Source organism: Haliaeetus albicilla, chromosome 5 (assembly GCF_947461875.1).
Source record: "Haliaeetus albicilla chromosome 5, bHalAlb1.1, whole genome shotgun sequence".
NCBI lineage: Eukaryota > Metazoa > Chordata > Aves > Accipitriformes > Accipitridae > Haliaeetus > Haliaeetus albicilla.
Window position 1 is genome coordinate 45036424 of NC_091487.1, and position 26888 is coordinate 45063311.

At 44.7% G+C, this 26888-nt stretch overlaps 1 protein-coding gene and 1 pseudogene across 1 annotated transcript; both read right to left on the reverse strand.

Annotated features, from left to right (window-relative positions):
* Positions 1–328: 328 nt before the first annotated feature.
* On the reverse strand, positions 329–25751 carry LOC138685529 (complement C1q tumor necrosis factor-related protein 4-like). The gene is made up of 2 exons (XM_069784629.1): positions 25568–25751; positions 329–1858 (listed from the first exon to the last, which is right to left on the reverse strand). The coding sequence occupies exon 2, from the start codon at positions 1851–1853 to the stop codon at positions 750–752; it is 1104 nt and encodes a 367-aa protein (XP_069640730.1). The 5' UTR covers positions 1854–1858; positions 25568–25751; the 3' UTR covers positions 329–749.
* Positions 14538–15807, reverse strand: LOC138685553 (uncharacterized; annotated as a pseudogene).
* Positions 25752–26888: the final 1137 nt, after the last annotated feature.

The following is a 26888-nucleotide window of genomic DNA, read 5'->3' on the forward strand; positions in this document are numbered from 1 at the left end:
TTTACTACAAGGGCTAGAAGCCTACTTTTTTGTTTGTTTCTAAATGTATTATTTTCATTAAACGGAAGCTGAGATTCTCAAGCACAGCTTCTTGACTTCATCAAAATCAGATTAAGAAAAGCACCAAATATTGTGAAACTTGCAATAAAATCGTTAAGAGGTACCAACACTTCACACACACGAATGATAAAAAAGAGTGTACACAGACTGGCTCAGTAACACGTACTGCAGCTCATATGATCACCATGCTTCTTTCTCTCCTGAGCTGGTACCTCAGCCAGTGACAAGCACACAAGTCTCACAAGTAACAACAAATTCCAATCTGAGAAAATTTTACATCTTTTTTATTTTTATTACATTCATTTTCATTACATTTATTCCCTCCCCAGAAATGCAAGGAAAGTCACCACATCCTTTGCTTTCTGCATGCTGGGGATCTGCAGTAATGTTACTGCAGTGGCTCTCTGATCCTCAGCATCTCACTACGCTGCCCCACCCCTGCCCCCAAACTACTTCATGCTTTATGCTTAAATCAAACACCAACACAGGACACACACATACCTGTAAAGACCTTTCTATGGATGAATGGCAGACACGGCAGTGGCCCTGCAGACAGGGCACAAGCGTGCAGCATAGGGAAAGCACTGGACACATGATAGCATGCTCAAAGTAGAGGATGATATTTGAAGAGGAGCTACACCCAAGTTCATGGCACCTTGGCTTTTCTTACGCTCCTTTCACATCTGCACCTAATTATTTGACCCTTGGGGGGAGCTGGCACCTGGAAGCCGCTTTGGCTGAGCCTCTGAATAGATCAGGAAGCCGGTGAAGGTGATGTACTTGCCATGGTTGCTGTAGGCACCATAGCCATCATGCTGATGGCTGTAGAGCCAAACGGTGTCCCCGTACTGCAGAGGCAGCATGATACTCTGGCTCTGCATCTCCCGCCTCTTGGAGTGGTTGTCATCATAGATCATGGCCTGCACCTCATTGTGGTTCTTCATAAGTTTCACTGACATAGTCTTAAAGGGCATTTTGCCAATGGTGAAGGAGAAATAGTATGCACCAGGTATACGGCATGAGAAGATGCCAGTGGAGGAATTGAAATCTTTTCCAATGTTCACAAACTCTGTGTCAAACGTGATCGGCTCATGCTGGGTTTGCTTGTCGTCTGTCCCCAGGAGACATTGTGAGCGGGCAACAGAAAATGCAGAGCGAGGATCTTGTTCCCTGTTCGGTTGGTCAGATAAAACATGTCGCTGTGAAGCTTCATTCTGCTCTCCGGGAAGTTGCTGAATAGTGTGATGGTGTGGCCCCAGCTCTTGAGAGCTAAGAGCATTCTGGAAGAAGGCAGAAGTGTCTGGATAGATTAGGTAGCCATTGAAAGTTGTATAGGGGCCCACATTGCTGTAAAGAGCATACTTGGGATCTCCATGTAAACGCAGCCAAACTGTGTCACCGTAGTCGAGCTGCAGCATGGCACTCTGGCTGGCTACCTTCCGTTCCTTGCGGTGATGTTCGTCATACACAATCACTTGCACTTCATTCTTGTTTCTCATCAGCATGACAGACAAATTTTTCTTTGGGTACTTCCCAACAGTGAAGGAGAAGTAGTAGGCTCCAGGGATCCGACAGCGGAACAGCCCAGTCTTGGGATCAAAGTCATTGCCAATGTTCACATACACTTTGTCAAAGGTAATGACCATCTCAGAGCTCCCTTCCATGCTGCTGGTTCTGGCCACAGAGAAAGCAGAGCGAAATTCAGTACTGGTGTCTGCTGGGAAGCCATCTGTAGGCAGAAGAATCATGCAGCAAAGGAAACCAAACAGGATCTGAACCTTCAGTGTCATCATTGTATCTGAAAGGAAAAAGAAGCATACTTTAGCTGGAATTCCATTAATCTCCAGCTCATTCTCCCGTTGAAACCCTGACCTGAATCTTGCTAAATAGACATGAAGGTCTGTGTCCAAATATGGAGAAGTTTCCAGTGCATTCTCTGATCAGTGCGTGGGACCATACCTCAGTTCAGATCCCAGCATTATTTTGATATTTTTCCTAGCAAGAGCTGGATCTTTTTTCCCTGTACTCGTAAGAAGAAAAAGAATCTTCTTTGAAAGCCAGGCTATCCTACAGCTTGTCTGCAAAACACTGTGTTGCTCACAATGCAGAGGGATCTCAGAGCTTGCTGGGCCTTTGCCAGAGCTCCCTTTTGTAGTGCTTTTATTCATAAGACCAAGGATGAAACAAAGCCCTACACAGACCCTATATTATACAACTGAGATACTGCTGAAGGGCAGGGAGAAGAGGACATAGGCTCTAGAGGTTCCCATGCAGATGCCATTGCCTAGCACTGCAGTAGCTGTTTCACAGGATGTGGAAGCTGGAAGCCAAGTAAGCTGGTAGACCCCATTACTCACCATGAATCTGTGAAGAGTGTAAAGAAACTAGAACAAGAGGGAGTGTTTGGGGAAGGAAGGAAGACAATGGAGAAAACGAATGAAATGAAAAAGAAGAGAAGGAAAACAAAAGATAAATAGAAGGCAAGTCTCCCAAAGTATAGGATCCCTGAGAGAGAACGGAAATACTGAAAACAGGGAAACAACTCCCTGTCTGGATAATAGCCAGAGAGAAAAAACTTCTTTGACCCTTAAAAAAGAGGGATAAGTTAGGAGCTAATGGGATTTTCTGCTTCTAGTTTCTGTGATTTTTTTTTGGACTGAGGCCAAAAATCATCTATTAGTGCTTTCAGGCTGAAAACAAAACTGCCAGTCATTCCAGTGAGAAGCTTCTCTCTCTGTCACCTCTCTGTGCTTATTAAAATATCATTCAGGCTGGGAGGCAACTGCCTGGTTTGCAGTCTGCCCCATCTGTCACCCCAGAACTGGTGCCTTGCCAGCCTGCAAACAATGAATTCGCAGAACAGGAGCAAAACATGCTACTCATTGAGGGGAGGGGTGAAGGCAAATTCTGAATTAAAAAGGATAAAGGGGTAAATATTTGAATCAACTGGGATGGCCTAGTAAGAGAAGTAAAGCAGATGAAACCCATGTATACTGTGAGGTGGCAATGGGATCCTGTTTTGGCAAGATGTGATACCTAGAATCACTCACCAACAGGAATTCAGCTTGACCTACAGTCCCTGCTCTTTCACACTTGAGAATAAAACTGAAATCTGAAATGCAGCTCTAATAGAAATGAACCCAAGAATGAATTAGATTCTCACTTAAGTACGTGAAAGTGTCACACTAGCAAAGACGAAAAGAAATATCCAACCATGTCCTAATTTTACATTAGATGACTTCTCTCACAAACGTCTCTATATTTTCCTCCATGCCCCTGAATTCACAATGTTTTTCCTGACTTAGCCTGCTTCTCCTGAACACATCCATGGGACCCCATGGGCTGCAATGAAGGGTGTTGAGAGGGCTGACTCATGTCATATTGAGGCCACCCTCTATCATCTTTGAAAGGTCATGGAGATCAAAGGAGGTCCCTGGTGACTAGAGAAAGGCAAATATTGCACCCATCTTCAGAAAGGACAAGTGAGACAACCTGAGGAACTACAGGCCAGTCGACCAGTCAGCCCCTCACTTTGGTCCCCCAGAAAATTATGGAGTGTTCCTTTTGGAACACATTTCTAGGGCAAAGGACATGACATTTAGCATGTGTTGATCAGATGAGGGTAGATCACGTCTAACCAAACTGATTGCCTTCTTGTGAGAAGAGACCAGTGGATGTCACTGACCTTTTAGCAAGGCTTTTCTACAGTCGCCCAGAACATTCCTGTATCCAGGTTGTGATGTTACAATCGAGATAAGTGGACTACTAGAGAGGTGAAAAACTGGCTGAGTTGTCAGGCTCAAGGGCTAATGTTTAATTTCAGATGTCCCCTTTAATATTTTTTACCAATGACCTGGAGAAGAAGGCAGAATGCCCACTCATCAAGGTCAGAGACGACACCAAAACAGAAGGTTTGACAATATACTTGGAGTCACAGCTGCTATGCAGAGGGACCTAGACAGGCTTTCAGTAATGGACTGAAAGGAAATTCAGCAAGGATGAATGCAAATTCCTGTACCTGGGATAGACTAACCCTGCGTGTTGGTACAGGCTGGCGACTAACTGGCTGGGGAGCAGTGCTACTGAAAAGGATCTAGAAGTCCTGGAAAACAATAATTTTTACCTGAGTTAGTGCTGTGCTCTGCAAGTAATGAAGGCTAACAGCATGCTGGGGTGCATCAACAGAAAGTTGCCAGTAACCACAGGCGGTGATTATTCCCCTTTAGTTGGCACTTGCGTGACTCCAGAAGAAGGCAGCCAAGATGGCTGAGGTCTGGAGCACCTGCCCTATGAGGAGAGGCTGAGGAAACGGGGCTTGTTTAGCCTGGAGAAGAGAAAGTTTTGGGGGGATCTAGTAGTAGCCTTCCAGTACCTATGAAGAGGTTACTGAGATGACAGAGCTAGGTTCTTCACTGATGTTCGTGGTGGGAGAATAAGAGACAATGGTCATAAAATCCAAAAGGGGAGGCTCAGACCACGTATAAGTGAAACAATTTCATGCTGAGGGCAATTAAGAATGGTACAGTTTGCCCAGAGAGATTTTGAGGTCTCTATCCTTGGAAGTTTTCAAGACCAGACTGGATTAAGCTGTGAGAAACCTGGTCTGCATTCAGTGTTGGCCCTGCTTTCAGCAGGAGGTCAGACTAGAGACCTCCTAAGTCATGATTCCTGATTCTGTAACTGATTCCCATAGCTACTGCCTTCTCACAGTTGAAAATTCACTCGCTACTAACCCTAGCCATGACAATTACATGGAACTAACCAGCTAATGGCAGGCCTGACAGACAGACAATCTTTCATCCAGCAAATTAATTTAAGAAAGCATTTTCAATGGAACTATTAAGCCATCACTAATTGCCATGCATCTGCTTCCATGCTGTCTTTATTTTTCCTCACTTTGCCATCTAGTTTGTGAGCTCCTCAGGGCAAAGACTCTCTCTTCCCATGTCTGTACAGCATTTGGCCATTGCTGCCGTTTAAACAATACTAATAGGCCCTAACATCCCACCAAGAACTAAATCCCAAACTGTCACACTATGAGCTCAGCCTCTGGTTCAGCAGTATTATTTTTGCAGAGTGCAGAGTGCTACATCTAGCATGGCAGGCTCATTTCAGCTTCCAGCTTAGAAAACCAAGCCCTAAAGGCAAACTTATAAGGGCTATTAGAAGTTTCTGATTCATACTCATCCATTGTTATTCCAGTGATCACCATGGTGTGGCTGCATGAAGAACCAGCATGACTGTGACATGGTGGCACGCTCTGGAGACAAGAAATGACAGGAAAGGATTTGGCATTTGGGTTTTTAGTCACAACAGGACCCTGGTTCTAAAGCACTGCTTATGCTTTAGAGCTCGCTCAGTGTGTCCAGGAGTCAGGGAATATACTGCAAGCACGTCACTGCTGGCCAAAAAACCACAAAAAGACAAAACATTTTAAAAAACTCTGTAGTGGATCTGACCTTATGTTCCTTCAGATGACCACTATCCTTGTTTCTGTCCCAAAGCTAATTTCTCTGTAATAAGGTTACTTATTAAAGGTTGGATCACTCAGTTACAGTTGCGAAGACTCTCTGCTTGCTGCAGTGCCTTATTTATCAGCTCTTCCCAACAACTTACTGGCAAGTCGTTTAAACAAGGCAGTTAATTATGCTGTGTTTCCATTAGCAAGTTGTTTCCTTGACAGCTCCCACTCACCACTTTCAGCACTATTTAGGTTCTTTATCTTTTAAAAATAATTTAGAAAGTATTTAATAACTGCCTCTCACATGAAACCAGTCTAAGAATAATATGCCAATCATTAGGAAGACTCAGCTAGCTACAGGGCTGCCATAAACAGAGGCAACTCACAACAACTCTTGGACTTGAGTATCAGTGTAGTAAGTCTGAAAGATAAAGCTTCCAAAATGTTCTGTTGCTCCCCCAGCAAATGCTTCTGCTGCCCAAGTCTTTTACTGGGATAGCTTTCTTCCAGCAGGGAAGAGATAGCACCAGGGGTGTGAGGCTGGCCAGGGACACTGTGGTATCAGCCTTAAGTGCATGCTATGGCATAACTTTTAAAACTGCAGAGTGAGGTGAAAGACCCAAGCTAGAGGTGAAAAGTGGGTCTTCAGCTTGTGCCACGCGTGTATCATACATAGCAGCTGTGTTATTCTCATTACATTTACATATGAATCAGGGCCCTTTGTCCCCACATTCCTTACTGTAGTAACACCACAGAAGTATGCAATGAAATTAAGTAGACCCAAGGGATAAACAAGGTATGCTACTGCCTTTACGCTAGGCAGTACCAGCAGGGACAGCAGCCCACAAGGAAGAAATCGAGAAACTAATTTTGGAACAGGAGGCACAAAACACATGATGGAGCTAAACGTTCTCAAAGGCACTGACATTAAATTAATGACCTGAAAAGAAGGGGCTAAAATGGTAGTGACTCACATAGCAGAACAGGAGTTGCAAATCTTTTTTGAAAAGAAAGAGACATAATTCACCTTTTGCAGGACCCAAGAAACATTAATAGCTTTGTGCTTGCTGGAGATGATTTTTCTGTCCTGGAACAGAATCAATCCACCAGTGGAAAGACAATTAGCTTTACTCTTCTACTGAAATCCATGGATTTACAAAAGGACTTTCAATAATAGAAAGGTCACCCCATTTCTAGACTTGCAGGCCAGATCTTCTTGTAAAACTCACAAGGGTTTTCTTTCTATTCCAAAATATTAATGAGCTAGATTCCCTAGTCCTACCTTAGGCAAGAGTCCTCTAATTTCAGTGGGAGTTTTACCCAGAAGACCACTGAAGAATGAGATATGAAACAAAAGTGAAGCAGCGCAGTTGGATTAACTGTTAGTAAAAGTTCTTAAAATCCTGTAAACCACAAGAGCAAAGCCCTGTTTTTCCCAGCTCTCACTCTAATATTTAAGGACAGCTGCAAATGTTTCAATTATTTGAATCAGTGAAAGCCTGTGTAATGAACAGCCTTCTTGGACTACAGTTAGCAAGATTTTTTTCCCCAGATACCACATACTGTCTGTTCCATTCATCGGATACAGATTAAGAGCATCAGATAATGATGCATATGCATCACTTTTTCCGACATCAAGGAGAAATTTATTGTAGCAGATCCTCAAAAGCAAAATCTGTATAAGGAGTACTATGTGACAAAATCAGGGATTCACTTACGGATTTGGCCTTTCTCTGCTTTTGATGAATGTGGTTTTTTGAACTCTGGAACAATCCTGAGAGGTAAAACATTTTCTGAAGCATTTAGGATGCTTTTTGGAAACTATACGCCACACTTTGGATGACAGAACTGTATGGCATTAGTATAGAAAGTACTTAATTTTAAATGTTTCCTTGAGTCAAGGGAGTCGTTTAACATAATAAACCAGCTTCTGTATACTCAAAGATCTGTGGAGAGACAAAAATTCTTTTGAAGTGTCTCAACTCCAGCCATACTCAGGAAAAGGAAACGGAGAGACTGTGTTTTGGCATAAGCCTCTAATGTTAGCCTGCACTTCAGAATATTAATTAAAGCTGCTATATTTCAATGGAAGCCCTAACAACTCTGTTTAAGATAAAATCATGTTGTATAAGGTGATGTCTATTCTCTGATCAAAATAGAAACATGATCGTTCTGACATTAGGATTTTCTTCCTATAACAGTATTCAAGGAAATTTGTTACACACATTTGAAGTGCCAGGGTGACACACTGTGTCTTCTAGTTTTGGCTACTATGTATATTTAAAAAAATATTCATTTTGACAGTCAAAGTGGTATTTTAGTAGAGAAGACAGCTGAATAAACTCTAGGTGGGAGCAAGGAGTTATTCTAACAGACTAATGCTTTAAAATGTAATATAATTTTTTTTACATCCTTTTCTAAATGAACAAATTACACAAATCCAACTCTCCACCACATACACACTCCTCAAGCAAACAAGGCTAAAAACTGCAAAGCAAAGAAAAATACTCTAACACTGCTCAGGAGTGGAAGAGCAGAAAACATTGTTAGAATACTTGAGTTTAAACTGTAGTTCATAAAATGTGTTAATACTATCAAGTTGTTCTGTACACACAGCCAAACAAACTGTTGATAAACTGTCATTGAAATTACACCATCAGTAAGTAGTGAAAAAACCTAGCCATTGCTGGGAATGAGTTCAGTGATAAATGGTTTCTGTGGAAGCATAGGCCAGAGAAGCCTGGAAACCACAGCTTGAGCAAGGCAGAAGTCTGTTGCTGTATAGTGTTTATTTAGCACTGCTACCTTTAGACATAAAACACCGAGACCATTTCAACAGTAGGAATTTTTGCATGGATACAGTTACAGTTACAGTAATGCCAAAGTTAAACCATCTCTTTTCCCACCCCCAAACCTAATTTCCTTTTTTAGCCTGGTTTATGTGTGCATTTCTTTCTCCTGGTGCGCACAAGAGATGCTGAGCCTGCAGCACAAGGCTTTGTTGAAGCATCCCATCTCTCCAGGAGGAACCGGATTGCTGCACCAGAAGGCAGATCACACTGCCATAAAGGATTAACAGAGACAGTCTGGCCTGGAATGCCAGGAGGTATTTTGATAGGTAAAAGAAAGTAACTGACACTTTGGCAGCATATACCATAAAGATATCAGTTAAGACAGAGAGAGAGGAAGGCCCCAAAAGGCAGACTGTCCAGTGCAAAAGCTAGCTCTAAAGAGAGAGAAAGGCACAGAGAACTCAGAGAATGGAGTAGAGGGCAATTTTATTGTTCACGTGGCTGGGCTGGAAGCCATGTAGCGGGAGGCCTTTTTCACAGAAATCCTGTTTTTTTTGCTTTGGCTATGGAAGTAAAACCATATGAAGCACAGGGACACTGCCAGACAGACTGCCCCAGCAACAGACCTACTGGAGTGACAGACACTTTATGAGGAAGAATGCTGAGCACAAGCAGTGCATTTCAGGCTATTCCAAAGGCAAATGGGAAATTATTATTTAAAAATGAATGAGAATTAGTTACAGGAATGATTTTATTTTAAAGTTCCACCTGGTTTAAGATATTTAAACTATGGTAGTCTGCAAAGAAGCTGGTAGCCTGCTGAACTGCACGTTACTGGACTCCATAGAAGAGCTTTTAAAAGATGCTTATAGTCTAGAAGACATAGGATAGGGGACATGGGTAATAACAAGCAAATGTAGCATAAGATTTTACTTTTACGATGCTATTATATAGTCTGGAAAAAAACCCAACCAAACCCTGCAGGATTAAAGGTGCTAAAATGAAAGAGTCAGCAAATAAGAGTTTCATTTCATCATCTGACCAGCTGGAATCAACAAGCAAGATCCAGTTAGCACCACAGCAGTGCTAAAGGAGAATGTGAAGACAAAGGTAATGGCTATACAGACCATGGGAGGCTCTCTTAAGAAACAATGAGGGAGAAAGTTTAGAAGTGTTTGCAGAAGACATTTCTGAGTTGGAGACAAATACTGGGTACCTAAGGAAGATGCAGATGGGTTCAGCATCACAGACTACGCTTGTAATTTTTCTCTTTTAGTAAGAGTTTGGGCAGGAAAAAGATGAATGTTTTCCCCAAGAACTAATGAAGCATGGGGACTTTAAAGGGTTGATAAAGAATGAAAAGGCTGTTTAGACAGCTCCACTGAACACAAGCTTGTTCTTAGGTTTTCCTGAAGTGGTGGTGTAGCTCACATCCTTTGGGACTTTTTTTTTTTAAAACATCTCTGCGTTATAATCAATAGGGTAAACTGAGCCGTGAGTGACAAAGTGGAAACACTAGCTAGGCAGAATGACACTAGAATCAGTACTCTGGAATCAGCTCAGATTCTAAGCCTTTATTCTTCCTGTCTTATTGTTACATATCGTGGCTCAGTTTTTCTACCCCACTTCCTTCCAGTGAAGGAAAGTTTAGCTCTTGGGATAATCCCCACTCCTCCTGTTAACAAATGGAAGTCTAGCAACAGTTCAGAGATTATAGGTAGGTATTTACAGTATTTACTATAGGTAGGTATCTACAGTATTTACTACAGGTAGGTATCTACAGTATAGGTAGTTATTGTCTGATTTTTTTAAACCACACTTTCCTCTATGCATCCAAGCAGCAGCTTCCTTTAACGCAGCTGAATGAATATTTTTATTCTCCAACCACATAGACCAGGTTCCTACGCTGTTCTCAGAGTTGATGCCCTATTTGTCAATTTTCTTTCAGTCCTTGGTTGTAACTAATACTTACAGACATTAAAGGATATTTCATCAGGATGAGAGTAAGTGTTCCAGTTAAATACTGGTTATACTGGCTTTCCTTCCTGTTCCACACTGCCACTTTCATTCACATGCCCAGTCATTCAGCAAACCTGTCAGGTACAGCACCATCAGTTGGGAAAAATCTTGCAGTGATCCTTTCATGTTCTCCTCTCATCCCCTCATTAAGAATGAAACCAACTGTAGGTTTATTTGTCCAGGAACTAATAGGAACCTGTGGAAGCTGACACCCAAGAAGGTGCACTACATAGGACTGTCTATACATTACAGGAATCACAACTTTTGTGTTATACCTTCCTGTTGAAGACTGTTGTACATGAGATTGTGGAGATATTATAAGAGGTATTGGAATGTGTGGTGTACTCAAGGTTTGTTCATTGTCCTCTCGGTAGTGGTTTTATGTCCTCAATTTCCTTTCTGTGAGTCTGCACTCCTGCACTTTGTATCAGCCAATATATGATTTTAATTTAACAGCTATGTAAGGTCCTAATCAAAAAAAGGACCAAGTTTTAGATTTTCTTGTCTGTTTTCTTCTTTAGCTGCATAGCCACACCTTCTCTTTCTCTCTTTCACTTCAGTGGGCACATAATTCTCATTTTTCCTGGAACTCTGTGCCTGCAGTTGTGGCTTCTGACCCATTCCCCCACTCACTGGAATGCTGCCCTCCGGTCATTGCTCTAAGACCTGCCACATCACCCACCTGGGTAAAAGCTAAAGGGAATGTGTTGCTTCTTTCTAGTTGATCATCACATCACAAGTTAGGATGAGCCTGTGGAGTCCAGCAGTCATCCCCTAAGGGAATTAATGGATAGCTGAGTGCCAGCTGGGGTTACATGCAATGACAACAAAAAGCATTTTTGTTCCCTAGTTGTTTTGGGTTTGTGTGGTGGGGTTTTGGTAGCAGGGGAGGGGCTGCAGGGGTAGCTTCTGTGAGAAACTGCTAGAAGCTTCCCTGGCTCCAAGCTGGACATGCCGCTGGCCAAGGCTGACCCAGTCAGCGGTGGTGGTAGCACATCTGGGAGAACAGATTTAAGAAGGGAAAACCTGCAGCGGAGAGGGCAGTGGGATGTGAGAGAAACCCCTGTGGAGACACCAAGGTCGGTGAGGAAGGATGGGGAGAAGGGCATGCCCCTGCAACCCATGGTGAGGCGGCAGGCTGTCCCCCCCCAGCCCACAGAGGGGAGCGGGGGAGCAGATGCCCACCTGCAGCCCAGGGAGAGAGGAGCCCACGCCGGAGCAGGGGGATGGATGCCCCCCAAGATGGCCAGGACTCCCTGGGAAAGCCCGTGCTGGGGCAGTCTGTGACTGAAGGACTGTGGCCTGCAGAAAGGACCCACGCTGGAGCAGCTCCTGAAGGACTGCAGCCCATGGAAAGGGCTTACATTGGAGAAGCTTGTGAAGAACTGTCTCCCATGGGAGAGACCCCACGCTGGAGCAGGGGAAGAGTGAGGAGTCCTGCCCCGAGGAGGAAGGAGCGGCAGAGACAATGTGTGATGAACTGATTGTAACCCCCATTCCCAGTCCCCTTGTGCTACTGGTGGGGAGGAGGCAGAGAAAATCAGGAGTGAAGTTGAGGCTGGGAAGGAGGGAGGGGTGGGGGGAAGGTGTTTGTCCTGATCCAGTGTCGGGGAAGGTTTCGATATGATCCCAAGAGTGAGATTAAGACACAAACGAGGTCAAATGCCGTATAGTCAAAATAGGTTTTATTATCAAAAGTATCAAAATGGTAGCGATAGGATAGAATGGAAGAAAAGGTAGAAATTAAGCAAGCAGTCGGGATAGGATTGCTAGGATAGTCACCACCACGGATCCAGCGGCGTCCTGTTGGTCCTCAGGCTAGCAGTCGGTGGAGGGGGTTGCAAGGACGGTCACCACCACGGATCCAGCGGCGTCCCGTTGGTCCTCAGTCTTCAATTCTTTGGTGGTGAAGAAGGCCCCGCCACAGCTTGTCTCTATGAGTTTTTTATAGGGCATATTTCAATGATGTCATGCGCTGCAGGTTTCGTTCATCACAGGACCTTCGCGTGATCAACACCAGAAACCAGTATCTTATCAGCTCCAGCCCCGTTTCCTCCTCTGGATGCCTCAATGGCCTGGTAATCGACCTTATCGACAGGAGTGTCCTGCTTAAACAGGCCATCTTAGAGACAAAGGGCTCAAGATAAGCAGTTCACAGTTCCTTGAGATGATGGTCCAGTCCCCCACACCTGACAAACTTTGAGGCAAATGGTTCAGGATAAGAATTCAGTCTTTTACACCACCCCGTGGCTCAAAGATTGTTTCAGGACCCATGGTGGTTTTGAGAAAAGATAGCTATATAGAAAAGTCAGAAAAGAGCATTTCAGACAATCTGTATTACCGACGGTGTGGTTCGCTGTATAGCGCGAATTTGTTTAACACTATCAGGCGAAATAGTAGTTACAAATTGCGTATTAGTTACAACACGCTGAATCAATTGTATAAAGCATGGAATGATACATGGTAAAAAGAATAACATCGTAAAACCATACAACAAGTAAAATAGGATTCGTTTGACCCATGGACCGCCAGGGAGCCAGGAAAACATATCAGTGTCCCAGCCTTTCCATGTCTGGATAGGAACATGGGCCAGCTTTCGTATTACTGCCGTAATTTGTTTCACAATTTTCCTGCTGTCATCAATTTTTAAACAACAGTTAGAGTCATTTAGTTTACCACAAACACCTCCTTCCTTGGCTAGCAGGTAATCAAGAACCATGCGATGTTGTAATATTGCTGTTTGCATTTGTGTAGCTTGATCCACCAATAGATCAAGGGCACGGGCTGTCTCATTAGTAATGATCTCTAGGACAGCTTGTAACCGGATGATGTGATTTAGGTTATAGATAGGTTCTCGAGCACCGCTAACTCACTCGTTGGGGTTCCAGGTGGCAGGTCCATAATGTTGTATGATACGTTGAGGCGTCCACACGTCTTTGCCCCAGGTCTGACCACTCCCACCTGCTATAGAGGTATCAATGGATCGCTGATATCGATTGAGATCATCATATACCTTAACACCCAGTCCATCCCCTTCATCATCCGGGAGCAAGAAAAACAAAGGGTGAATTACCCCCACATAACACACTCCAGTCCAATTTGCTGGTAGCATTTTGTAGGCACATTGGCCACACACCCAATAGTGACCCTTTAAGGCTTGTGCACCATTTTCAAACAAACCAGTAGGTGTCCGTGGTGATTGGAAATATGTTGAATTACCTACTCCCAGAGGATGATCCGACAGACCGTTCATCAACAACCTGTCCACAGTTTTTCCCACCTCCTCTGTGGTGCCCCAACAGATAGGAAGTCCATCTGGACCTATGCTCAAATGTCCCTGACAGCGGTCTTTATTATCACTTGACTACCAAATTTGAGTTCCATCAGTGAGTCTGCATTTCCAGGCACCAGAACCGTGGTGCCAAAAGCAGGTAACATTAAGAAGGTTATTAGACTGATTAGTGGAAGACCAAAAATGGGAAAACCGTTTCTTGTGCCCTGTTTGATTCACCCAGGCCCATCCGGACCAGCGAGGCACAAAATTTGGGGAACTGGAACTCAAGAGGCGACAATATGCCTGGTCATCCCCTTCTGGCAGTGTTATAGCTGCCCTATGGTTTGAACAATCAGTTGGTCTACAATCATCAGTGAGGCAATGGTTGTCATAAGTATAGGTCCAGTTGCACTTGTTATTTCCCACGGGAATACCATCTTTTTGTGTTTGGTTCAGACAATATCCACCTTGGACTGGATATTGTATTGTCCAGGGCTATGTGTCTTCACCCCAGTAAGAATCATTTTTGACCTCCCTGTAATTACTCACTAATCATTTTGGGGAAATAGGGACAGCAGTCCATGGCCAGCTTTCCAAACCTAAGGGCCCACCACATACCCAACAATTAGTCAGATTAAAAGTGTTGGCCACTTGCTGGCCTAGAGCCACAAATTCATTTTGCCACTCCAAGCCGAAAAGAGGGGCACAGGAGTTTCCCCAGATATTAAAGGCAGCAACAATAGTCGTCCAAAACAACATTTGCAGTGGTATATCAAACATCCTATAAATATTAACAAAGCAATCACTGACAAAACTACACAAACGATTAACAGCTTCCCGTATTTCTTCAGGCACGCTCTAGAGTCCTCACCTGAAAGAGAAAAGAAAAAACAGACTCGGTTCGTTCTAAGGAACCCGAAGCAAATTGTTATTAGAAGGATGGAATAAGCCACCTGGTATTGATTTTATGTTCCTTTACTTCAGCCCGCCTCAAGCCCCTGGCGTCTGTTTTGGTGGCTGGAGGGTTAACAGGACCATACTTGCGCCCGTAATTAATTAATTCCTGGGCCACTTCTCCCCAGGTGCACATTTTCGTATCTGGGGGGCGGCGGTGCTGATCAGGTATGAATCCTCCTGAAGCAGCCGCAACACTCTGGCCCTGGGGCATCACCTGTATTTTTTCTTGTAATTGTATACCAATCGGTTTCAGAGAATCAGGGAGTCCCCGTATAAGGGGAGTCATTCACTCAGGATCCACCGACATCATCATCGGGGACTCCTGCCTAGGCTCCAATTTTCGATCATACATCATCTGCAGACAAGCTGCCTTTTGCACACTCTCCACTAATTGATCAACAGTCCCCGTAATCGCGAGGGGCTCCCCCCTCTCCAAGGGGTTCAAACCTCCCGCCCAATAGGCTGCCCGTTGGGTTAAAGACCAGGGGGTGCGGTGATTCCCAGTAGTTAAAAACACTCCCGGTCCCCAATACCCTTCCACCTCCTTTTCACTTAACAGAATCTGGTGTCCCCCCTGACAATGCTACTCTCCACACATACTCCGTTTCTGACTCCTTAGGCGTTCGGCCAAATTCCTTTTTTAGTTTTGCCAACTCAGTGGCAGTATAGGGGACCTCTTTAGTTGTAACTTGGGGGAACTGGTCCTGCTCATCATCATAGGTATATTCAGTTTTGACTAAAGGTCGCAATGAAGGCAGCTCTAACTTCTCCACTCTCTCTTTTGCTGCCTGCAGGTCCTTAAAGGGGTAGCCAATTTTTGATCTTGGAGGAATTCCCTCACGGACAGTACCCGCAAGGAGCTGCTCCTTAAGAGCAATTTGCAAATGTTTCACTTGGTTCTTTTCTGCTTCAAGTTGTGCTTTTAATGCCGCCACTTGTCCCATAAGGGACTGAAAAAGATTTTGGAGGGATTCAATAATCTGAGATTCTGCAGTGAGGTGGCAATCCCTATCCTCCACTGCTGCGGCCAGACTGGCACCGAGAACGGCACAGACAATTGCTTTTCCTTTCCCTGACCGCACTCTAGCATCTTTCTGTAAAGCGACCATTCGATCAATAACGCTCTGCAGATTATACCAATTTTCCTGAGCCCAGTCTATCCCAAGCACAGAGGGTCGTGCTTTATGTTTTCCCAAAAAGTCACACAAAGCTTCTTTCAAACAGGCAACTTTGCTATCACTCATCTTATACAAAGTGGGGAAGCAGTCGTCTCAGGAAGGCAGCACGTAAAGTTTCAAACACAGCACAACACAAGCCTGCACCCCTTACGTTCCTGAGAGGTCTCACATATTAAAGCAGGGAAAGAGTACGGCACCCTCGTCTCAAGGGATCCTGTCCGTGACGCCAATTTAAATGTCCCGATCCAATGTCGGGGGAGGTTTCGATATGATCCCAAGAGCGAGATTAAGACACAAACGAGGTCAAATGCCGTATAGTCAAAATAGGTTTTATTATCAAAAGTATCAAAATGGTAGCGATAGGATAGAATGGAAGAAAAGGTAGAAATTAAGCAAGCAGTCGGGATAGGATTGCTAGGATAGTCACCACCACGGATCCAGCGGCGTCCTGTTGGTCCTCAGGCTAGCAGTCGGTGGAGGGGGTTGCAAGGACGGTCACCACCACGGATCCAGCAGCGTCCTGTTGGTCCTCAGGCTAGCAGTCGGTGGAGGGGGTTGCAAGGACGGTCACCACCACGGATCCAGCGGCGTCCCGTTGGTCCTCAGTCTTCAATTCTTTGGTGGTGAAGAAGGCCCCGCCACAGCTTGTCTCTATGAGTTTTTTATAGGGCATATTTCAATGATGTCATGCGCTGCAGGTTTCGTTCATCACAGGACCTTCGCGTGATCAACACCAGAAACCAGTATCTTATCAGCTCCAGCCCCGTTTCCTCCTCTGGATGCCTCAATGGCCTGGTAATCGACCTTATCGACAGGAGTGTCCTGCTTAAACAGGCCATCTTAGAGACAAAGGGCTCAAGATAAGCAGTTCACAGTTCCTTGAGATGATGGTCCAGTCCCCCACACCTGACAATCTTTGAGGCAAATGGTTCAGGATAAGAATTCAGTCTCTTACAGTGTTCTAAGGTTTGGTTTTACTTCTCAGTATCTTTGTTTTGATTTGATTGGTAGTAAATTAAATTAATTTTGTTTTTTCCCTAAGTTGACTCTATTTTTTACCTGTGACCATAACTGGTGAGTGATCCACCTGTTCTTGTCTCGATCCATGCGCTTTTCTTTATATTTTCTCCTCCCCATCCCACCCAGGCGGGAGGAGCGCGCGGGTGGCCTCATGGTGCTTTGTTGCAGGCTGGGCTTAAACCACAACACTACTCAAGTCTGAGTTCACTGACTGCTAAGAGCTGATACAGCAATGCAACCAAAGATGTTCACAAGTTGGGTAACTCTGGGCCCCCCCCTCTTGACTACCTGCAGTTAGCAGAAAACTTTTAGGAAGGAATAATTTCCCTTTGCTTGGCAGATCAACTTGTAACACTATGTTTCATCAATGGAAATATAATTGCTTTGGTCTTTTTATCCACCAAAGGCTGTCCTGTAACATACTTTGAGAAAATATCCCATGCTATTGACTGGTATTTTCTGACAGTAGGCTTTGCAAATCCATCTGAAAAAACTCTATCTGTACTGGGGCATCTACCTACAGGAATGCTGCTTTCCCTGGGAGCTTTTTTTCTTGTCTTGACAGGTTAAGGCAGGAAAGCATGCTGTCTTTTAACATCTGCCATCACACTCAGCCAAAAAATCACATTCATTTCTTTTCATGCCCTGCTGTTTTATTACTGTGAAGATACTCAGAGGACACTGTGAATTGCACTGCAGTGCTGCTCTTCGCTGCCAACATGCTGCAACATCTCAATTTGGAAATTCACTGAGCTCTAGTTTAGTGAAGAAGGTGATAAAAGGCATTAAGATCTGTGTATCTTCCACCTCTGCTCTGGCATCTTCCTTTCTGCTCCTCCTCCTGCTGGGTCAGGACACAGGCCTGGAGCTGGAGAACTGAGAAGAAACAAGCATCATGTGCTCAGCACCAAAGCAGAGGCCAGTATTACTCCAGAATGAAAACTCTGCTCTGTCAAACTCTGTTTGGGGAAAGGAGGCTGTCAGTCAAAGTCCACATATGCTAATGAGTCTTTTTTCTGGTCCTGTTCTCTAATAGTCTGACACGACAATCCTGTTGCTTTCATAGCCAGCGAATTGGTAGACAGATCAAGAAACAACCATTTAAAGAATAATCATTGCTTGTGACTACCCCTATTTTTGTCACCAGACAGTCTTTTGAGACCCAGACTTCCCCTGGGTGATACAGAAGTTCTTGATTAACAATGAAATTCTGCAATACACATAGTGCTCTTCAATATCAGTTGCTTTTCATGAATCAGGTTTATCAAATTCTTGGCCCAGTAGCAGTCTTTCTTTTATGTCTACAGATACACTGTTAAAAGTAGCAAAGCAAGTTAGCAAAGTTAGTCATTGTCACGTTTGTTAATACTGACCCTTCACAATCAGCAATGTGCAGTTCCCCATTTCCAGCGCTCTTTCCTGCCAAATCCCTTGTAATGAGACCTCTCTGAGGAATGCCTGTAGACAGCTGGAACCTGGGCCCTTTCAATTTTTTAACCATTTTACTAACAACTATTTCTCAGAAGGCTATAGGTGGTGCAAATGAGACATCCCAAGGCTGTGAATTGATAGCTGATATCTTCAGGAAAACCCCAGTTTCTGATTCCACTTTTTAAATTCTATTTTGGTCCAGGGATTTGATCAGCTTGTCAACTTCTTCAACAGTGAGCTATGAAGTTCCTCCCTTAAATCCTGTACAAGTCAAGCTTTCACAGTTGTGCTTTTGTACTTGTTTTTTTTCTGTGACAATCTGACACAGAGGTACTGCTGCCCACAAGGCAGAGTCTACTGCCCTGGCTGGAGGGACAGTGAGAAGCATTTGCTGAACAATCTCCTCAATACACACATAGTTTTACAAAGTTTTCCCATATCTGCTTTCTGGCTTTATATTGTTTCCAGTATTTAAAAAATGCCAGTCCCCTCATAATGGCAGTAGAAATGCTTGTGTGACTATTTCTGTAAAGCTCCATCTGCACTGGGAAGCTGCTGGTAAAAGGCTGTAGCATTACCATCAAAAAGCGCTGCTGGACACTGCTGTTCACTCATCAGTTCCTCATTCACAGTGAGAAAGCGCTCAGAGCCTGTCGAGTGTTCTCAGATTCCAGGCTCATCTGTGTGACCAGCCAGTTTCCTCCTAGGCAAAATTGTCTTTGACAGCTTGAAGCTGCTACCTCTGATTTTGCTTATAGGAAAGGAATTTTGCTAAAATACTGAACTAATGACTGCAGCAACCCACTGGCAGGTTTTATGTAACTTTTAGACGCTAACTGGACATAATAGAAAAGAAAAAAAAAGAATTAACATGAAGGGTATGGCTGCTCTGAACACTGTTATGCAGATGCTTTATTTAAAGCAGGCTTGGATATCATTACATTGCATTAAATACACAGCTCATACTGACAGAAGTGCCATTTGCAATAGCCTACACAATTTCCTCACAACCACACTGAGAAATTTCAGCCATGCACCCTAAACCCAAATGTTCACATTCAGTTCATATTTCAAGCCAGTTTTCCCTCTACTCAAATTCTTTCAGCCCCCTACCTTCCTTCTAGCTACTTCTGTCGAACACCTTTCCTTTTCAAGACAATTATCAACAGCTTCCAACAGACTACCATCTGCAGAACTCCCTCCAGCATGTTCAGTAGTCTTCTGCCCAGCCTGTCTCGGATTTCCTCCCAAGTTTCCTACAGAACGACCCCTCCACCTTGTTGCCTCCTCCTACTAGTACAAAGGAGATTTTTTACATCAGCTACCCTTTGCTTTATCCCCTTCCAGAACCACCTTATTCCAAAGGTGAACCTCCTTTAGCATCAGGTCACAGTAAGTCTTCTTTTGGATACCCTTTCTGCTTCCCACATAAAGACTCGGTTTCATATACTCACATAAGAAGTAAAGAAAGCAAAGGGAAGGATGGGAGAGGGAGCGATGAAATAAACTCAGGCAAAGCAATACAAGCTAACGTGAAGCACTGGTGAGTCCTTGGGTGGAAGGGATGTGAATTTACTTGGAAATATCTGGGGCATCAAGTGACTGGCTTTCTAAGCAAACCATTATTTTTCCCAAAGTTATTCAAGCAGCAATGGAAGATGGGGGTGGGGGGAAAAGCAATCAGAGCTTACATGGTGTCACATCTCCCAGAGTAAATAAAAATATGAGGATTTCCATTAATTTATGGATAATTCCAGTGTAAGAGTGTTTAAATGACACCAGATTATAATGCTAATATGCTACAGTTCACTGAGCAACAGCTCCATGAAAACAGCCTTCTAAAAAGCACAGCCTAATTCTTCATTTTCTCCTTGTTTTGTTCATTCAACACAGATTCTTTCCAGCAGTTGTTTTGCAGACTTTCAGTTCCAGAGAGTACCTGTTTTCATAGAAAAAAATTCCCTATTGCCTGGTTGGTATAAAAACCACTCCACTCCTCCTAGTATGTCTTTAACTTCTCCAAGAGCTTTTCTTTTTGTCTGAGTGGAAAGATCTAAAGCTTGTGGAGAGAGAAAAATCCTTCTCCCTTTAGAGAATTAAAAAAGTCTTTGGTTGGACTCAAAACTTTTTCTATTTAGGATCTTATGTGCAGGTCTCCACTGCAGCATCCAAAAGAGTTGATCATTGCTCTCTTATTTCTTTCTACCTGTCTCCTCACAGAGATCCAGCATTTTTTCACCATGCACAGGGGATCCTCTGTTCCATTTATATTAAACAATATATGTTAAACCGTGAATACTACAGGACCTAGATTTTCTCTCCCTGGAGAAAGGCCTAAAGACATCAATTGTAGAATGATGCTTTATTTTATTCCTACTCTGAATTCCATTATTTTATTTAACTTTATCTCTAAAATAGCATTTTTGGACTATGATATTTCATTCAAGGAGTAAAATACTAGAAGAGTTTGTATTTTCAGTTCAGATGACTTTGCTAACTGCTAATCCCCATTCATTTTTCTTCTTCTGTATCGTTGTTTTCAGCATTCATAAACTCAGTCAAGCATCTGCTCCAGGGAAATCAGAACGTCCCGTTCCCTATGTCTTCTTCAAAAAGAGAGACCTCTTTTAACCAGCTTCTAGTAAGCTCTTACTTTTCTTTCAGGCTCTTTTCAGGAAGAGCTGCACTGTGTTCTTGGTGCTGTGCTATCCCTGAATATCAGATAAACATCAGAACAGGGCCCACAGACAGCTTTTATTTCATATACATGAAATGAGCATGTTGCCTTCATAAAATGATAGAAGAATGGTCTAGAAGAGAAGTTAAGATGTCAGACAGTCCAAGGTGCTTTCCCATGATAGGATCACTAGCCTAATTTCATTCTTCACAGATAATTGTCTAACTTGTTCTTAAAATGATGGAGTCTTCACAACCTCCCCAGACCAAAAATTCAACAGTTTTTATTATCCCAGGTCCTAGAAAATTATTCCTGCAGTCTAAAATAATCTTTCTTTCTGCTACTTCTTGCTTTCTGCTCCATCCACCATGAGCCCAAAGAAAAGATCATTCCCTCCTCTATTTTGTATCTGAAGACTGTAATATTCCCCTGCCAGCTTTCTGGTCTTTGGGCTACATAATTTCAGTTATTTCAAATCATCTTGCAGGTCACGTTTTTCTGACCTGTGATGAGTCCTGCTGCCCTTCTCTGGACTCTCTCTGACTGAATTGCACCTGTCTCGATGTGTAATAACCAAAACTTCACCCAGCTTCCAAGCTGAGGCTTTAGCAATGCTGAACAGAGCAGGAGGATTGCTTCACATGTCTTCCAGGCTATATGTCTTTTATATATCCTAGCAAGATGTTTGCCTCCATTTGCAACAGCATGACGTTGACTCATGTTCAGCTTGTGATCTATCATAACACTCAGATTCTTTTCTGCAGAGTTGCAACCTAGTCATTTACTTCTCTCTTGTGCTTATACAGTTGATTTATTCCTGCCTTATTGTAGTACCTTGCATTTATCCCTACTGAATTTCATCCAGTTCTTTTCCTAGCAGTTCTTCCAGTTTCTTGGAATAATTTTGAATTCTGATCTTTTCCTCCAGCATATTTCAAGTCTCACAGTTTTATGTCCCTCTCTTTATATTACCCACTCTTTATATTACCATCCAGGTCATCTAAGAAAACACTGAACAAAACCATATCCAGGACACACCGACACAGCTATCATATCAGTTTTAAGCAGCTTGTGGCCTCTCTGAAGGACTGGCACAGACTAAAAGCACACAGATTATGAGCTCTGAATCTTCTGATACTATTTAAAGACCTTCCTGTTCAGAAAATCATGTTTACCCAGTTTATAGACTCCTTCACCTGCTATGCATTGTGCCTCACCAAAGCAAATATTTAAATTAATGTGCAACCACAGTCAAGAATTTCAACTTTTACTTAAAAAAAACCAAATTAAATCTCTCACTCTTATGCCACAGATATCTTTTAATATGTAAAATGACAAAAGCCAGTTCTGTTAGAACCTGCTGGGATACTGAAACAATGAATGGGAAAGATGTGACCAGCTCTCTTCTAATATAACTTGGGGTTATATTAGACATGTTGTAATTTTTTACATTCACTGTAGTTAGCCCAGCAGTACACAGTGGAAGGGATGCACCGAGGCAGCTAGTTAATTTCAACGGACTAAACATTTTCTTTGCATCTGCCCTTGACCAAAGGACTGCAGGTTCCTTTCCTCAGAGCTCAAACGCCGGCTGTGGTGGTCACAAGCAGGCACATAACAGATAGTAAGCCTTTGTGTACGGAGTAAAAGGAATAAAGCTGATCTGGTATTCCTCCTGACAACAGTGGCTTGACTTTCTCATCTGGCTCTGGCTCTCATTCCAGTAACCACTACCATAGTGTCCCCAGATTCCTTAACCCAATATGGATGGTTTTCCTGGCACTGTGGCTGAGGCCCTGGCACAGCAGAAAACATGCATGGGATGAATTAGCCAGCTGGAGGGTGAAGAGGGAGAAATAGGACATTATGAATTTGTACTGTTTCCCAGTGGGGCCCTAGTAATCAATTATTAGCCTCTGGAGTAGCCACTTACTGCTTGCTCTGTGATCATCTCCTGATTCTGGCTGTGTTACCTCTGCTGGAAACCTCAGACCTTTGATTAGATACAGCAGGAATTCCTCCTTTGTTCTCTAACCTGTCTGGAGGAAGTATGCAACTAGAGAGAGGCTTTACAGGGACAAGAAAGCACTCAGAGGTAGACAAGGGATTGACAAGAGAGCCAGCAGCACAGCAGCTGTGTATTACCGGCTTATCTCATTTGGGCATCAGGCAAATTTCCTTTCTGGTGATAGGGGCAAAGGAAAAGGTAAAGGAAAGCTGGAAGGAAAAACAAAGTCCCGACTTTATTTCAGCTTGGATCTGCTGGGCAATGGGATCTACACTAAATTTCTGGGTGTCAATCAAGAAGTAAGAGCTGAAGCTTTTAATCTCTACTGGGTGAAAACTGGAGTCAGTCTTTCAAATACTGTATGATGGACTATCAAATTGCCAAGCCTTAATATGTCTTCCAAGATAGAACAAAGATCCTCGCCCCTACAGACTAGTCAGTAAGCTGTAATTCTAAGGCAAGTGGAACATCATTTTCCTTAACTGGGCACCTTGGAGTAGAACGTACACTTCATATGTTGGATGTTTAAAAGGATGGGTGAATGGAAGAGTTTGGGAGTAAAACCCATCAGATCCTAACATCTGACCTCAGATGCTGATAACAAAACCCTAGACTTCAACATTTTTAAGACTCTAGCAATTTTAAGCCCTATTTTTTCTCTGTTCTCATGCCTTAGAGTCAATGCAAAGATGAGCATCTCTTGGAGGCAGACATTTCTCAGCTGAGAATATTATATTCTCAGAGGTACTCTCCATCTCGGAAATCTACGATCACTAGCAGATTAGTTCATTTCAATGTTCTTGGCCTATAACTAACCATAAGAATGTGGAAATTTTGGCTGAATGGCAGTGATCGCTTGGAGGCTCACTGCATGTTCACTTTCCACAAGCACTGGCCTCTTTTTTTTTGGTCTTCGTATTATCAGGTGCTATGCACAGAAGGTTCAAACTATATTGGCTCTTCACACCTTAGACATACAGTATTTCTCTGTGTGCCTGTGTTCATCTAGATTACTGTTTGATACAAGAGTGAGTATTCCAAGAACTGGCGATCAACAGTCGGCCTTGCCGCTGTTTGGAAATATGTCTATTATTAAAATGGAGAATATAAAAGCTATCATACACCTACTTGAGTACAGGTGACAGTTTAGTGATCCTGTATTTCCATAAGTACAGCTGCTGCCATTGTGGGTCTACCCAGCCTCCTGTATTTGGAAAATATGAATGGTTCTCAGTTTATCAACGAGCACTCTCTGGAGAGCACAGCACAATGGACAGATGATCACACTAGTAAAACATAAATAACAACAAATGGGATTCCAAGTTTTGCCGCCAAATCTCTAGTTCCAATGTATTTAATTTCTGCATCTGTTTCTTCATCTACAGAACAGCAAATGTCTACCACACTGACAAATTATCAGATTTAAATCAATTCCGTGTTGAAGTCATAGGTTCTCCATTATGGAGACCAAATGTACTTCGAAGGTATTGCTTCTTCCAGATGGAAAATATGAAACCCATTTGTAGAGCCTAGTCCACTAACCATTCAGTACTCTGAACTGCAGCTTTCTAGAGGGGAACAGGATGAATGTAGAGGGTAATGCTGCCCTACTGGGAATCCTCATTCTTCTTTGACATACCTTTTACTGCCATAAATTAACCCTTAAGAACGGCTAGACAAGCAAACAGCTGCCATATGCCTAGATAGGATTACAGCCTCATTGGCAAAGTATTTCAAAGTCTTGTTACACATCATGTCCCTGGAGAAGAGAAACTGCAGAAGGTTGCAATAGCACCAGAATGAATAATTGAAGCATGGCTCATTCAGTATGTGCATAAACTGAAGGGTCACAGTGCTGCCTTCTAGTCAGCCGGCAGTGCAGAACCTCACCGAGTGTCTGACAGAAACATCGTCTGGAGATGCTGACCCACTTCCCTGGGAGCTTTTGGGGAGTGGGTTGAGGAGATGACTGTAGGATTGCCAAGTACACAGCGAAGGATTAAGCTAGATAATCTGACAGAAAACTCTACGTTACAGAATCAGTCACAATGCTACTCTTGGGAGAACCCTTGGGACTCGGTTCTCCCAGGAAACTACAGTAGAGATCCATGCAAGATTAATGCTATTTCCCACCTGGGAAACCGCCCCTGTGGGAATCTTTCCGGATGCCCTTCCCCACGGCCGGCCCCTGCGACGTTCTCCAACCTCGGCTCGGTGCTTAAGCGAGGCCAAAATTTCAGACCCTTTCCCACATAAACCCTAGCCGTTTAATATTGGAAATAAAAGGGACGAGGGAAGGTAGCTCAGGCGTTTCCCGCTATTGTCCAGCTCCTCAGTGGGAACGGAGAGGGAGCGCAGCCCTCCCAGGCGACCGCCCGCGCCCTCCCCGCCGCCCCCGAGGGCCACGGGCTGAGGGACCGCAGCCTGTCCCGAGCGCCCGCCTTCTCAAGCACCGCGGGCCGCCTCCGTGAGAGCCCCGACGGCCCTTTCTGCCGCGGCCCGGGGCACCAGCTCCGTCCGTCCGGCCTCTCCACAGGCGCCGCCGGCGACAGGCCCGCCCCTCTCCCCCTCCTCCCGCCTCATCGCCCCTGTCCGGCCGCGGAACCCCGATCTTCATCCCCGGCCCTTCAGGTACAGCCCGGCCCCGCCAACAAGCGGCTCCCCCCCCCCCCTCCCCCGCGGCACGGTACCTGCTGCCGCCCCGCGGCGGCGGCTCCGCGGCGGCGGTTGGCGACCGTTGGCGGCCGTTGAGCGGCGCGCGGGGCTGTGCGCGGGGCCGCGGGGCTGACTGCGCACTGACAGCTCCGGAGCCGCGGCGGCGGCGGCGGCGGCGGGGGCCGGGGCTGGGGAAGGGGGGCTCGGGCACCCGGGGCTCCGGCGCCGAATCAGTGACGGGAGGAGGGCCCGAGGGCGGGCGGGAGAGGGGAAGGGGGGGGGGCGAAGGGGCTCGGAGCCCCCGCTCACAGCCGGCGGCAGCTCGGCCTCCGGGAGGCGACGACGCCCGCGGGCGCTGCAGGGGGGGAGGAGGAGTGTGACAGGGGAAGGGGCGGCGGGGCGATTGCGGAGGTTTGAGAAAGCCGGGCTGGGCTCCGCCGGTTGCCTTCCCGGGAGGGGAGGGCGCTGGAAACGGGCGCCGTGGGATTATGCACCAGCCGTTCACCACCACGGCCGCGTCTGCGGCGGCGGAGGGAGGCGGCGGTTGGGGCGGGCAGCGCTCCCACCCCGGCGGTCCTCGGGCAGGTCGGTGAGGGAGAGGGAATAGCGTTAGTTAGGCGAAAACGATGTAACTGGGGGAAGCGACATGCTTTTGGCTACCCGACACCGTGTTCGTGCCTGACCTTCTCCTGCTCTGGGGGTTTGTGGGTCCAAAAGCTTGTCTGTAGACCTGCTGTGTTGTTTGGTCCAGCAAAAGCTCGTACCTCTCTCTAGAAAGCTTGGCTTGCCTTAGATCATCACCTGACAACAGCAAGGCTACTTACTTGTTCCTTTGAAGGTCGGCATTGATTTTTGCTGACAGCAAAATAGCAGACTTTTCACATTACTGTTCTGTGTTGAAGAGCAAATTTGGGGTTTTGTAAAGCACGTTTGTTGTTAGCCCTGTAAAATCTAATGTTGACTTCCACAAAGAAGATGTAAAGATCTGAATGTTTAAAAAAAGTTCTAGCTCACCAACGCCAAAGGTCTTTCCTATACCCACCTGCTATGGGAGAAATTTAGATGCCAGTGTACTCATCTCAGAGTACAGATAGGGCACCGAGTAATGCTTCCCCTAGAGGATGGGCCAGCCTTTGTTGCCCTGTGCTGGCATGCTCTCTCTCCAACCTCCATCTCCACTTACCCCTCTTGTGGCAGGCACCAGGACTTTCCCCTGTTGCAGCAGGTGCTGGACTTGAGTACTGACACGTTTGAATCAGTTTTCACATAATCCCTTTCCACTCCCCTCCCTTCCTCACGAGGTGTCAGAGCTTATGTGCACCCATGTACCAGTCACGAGGCTGATGCCCACAACAG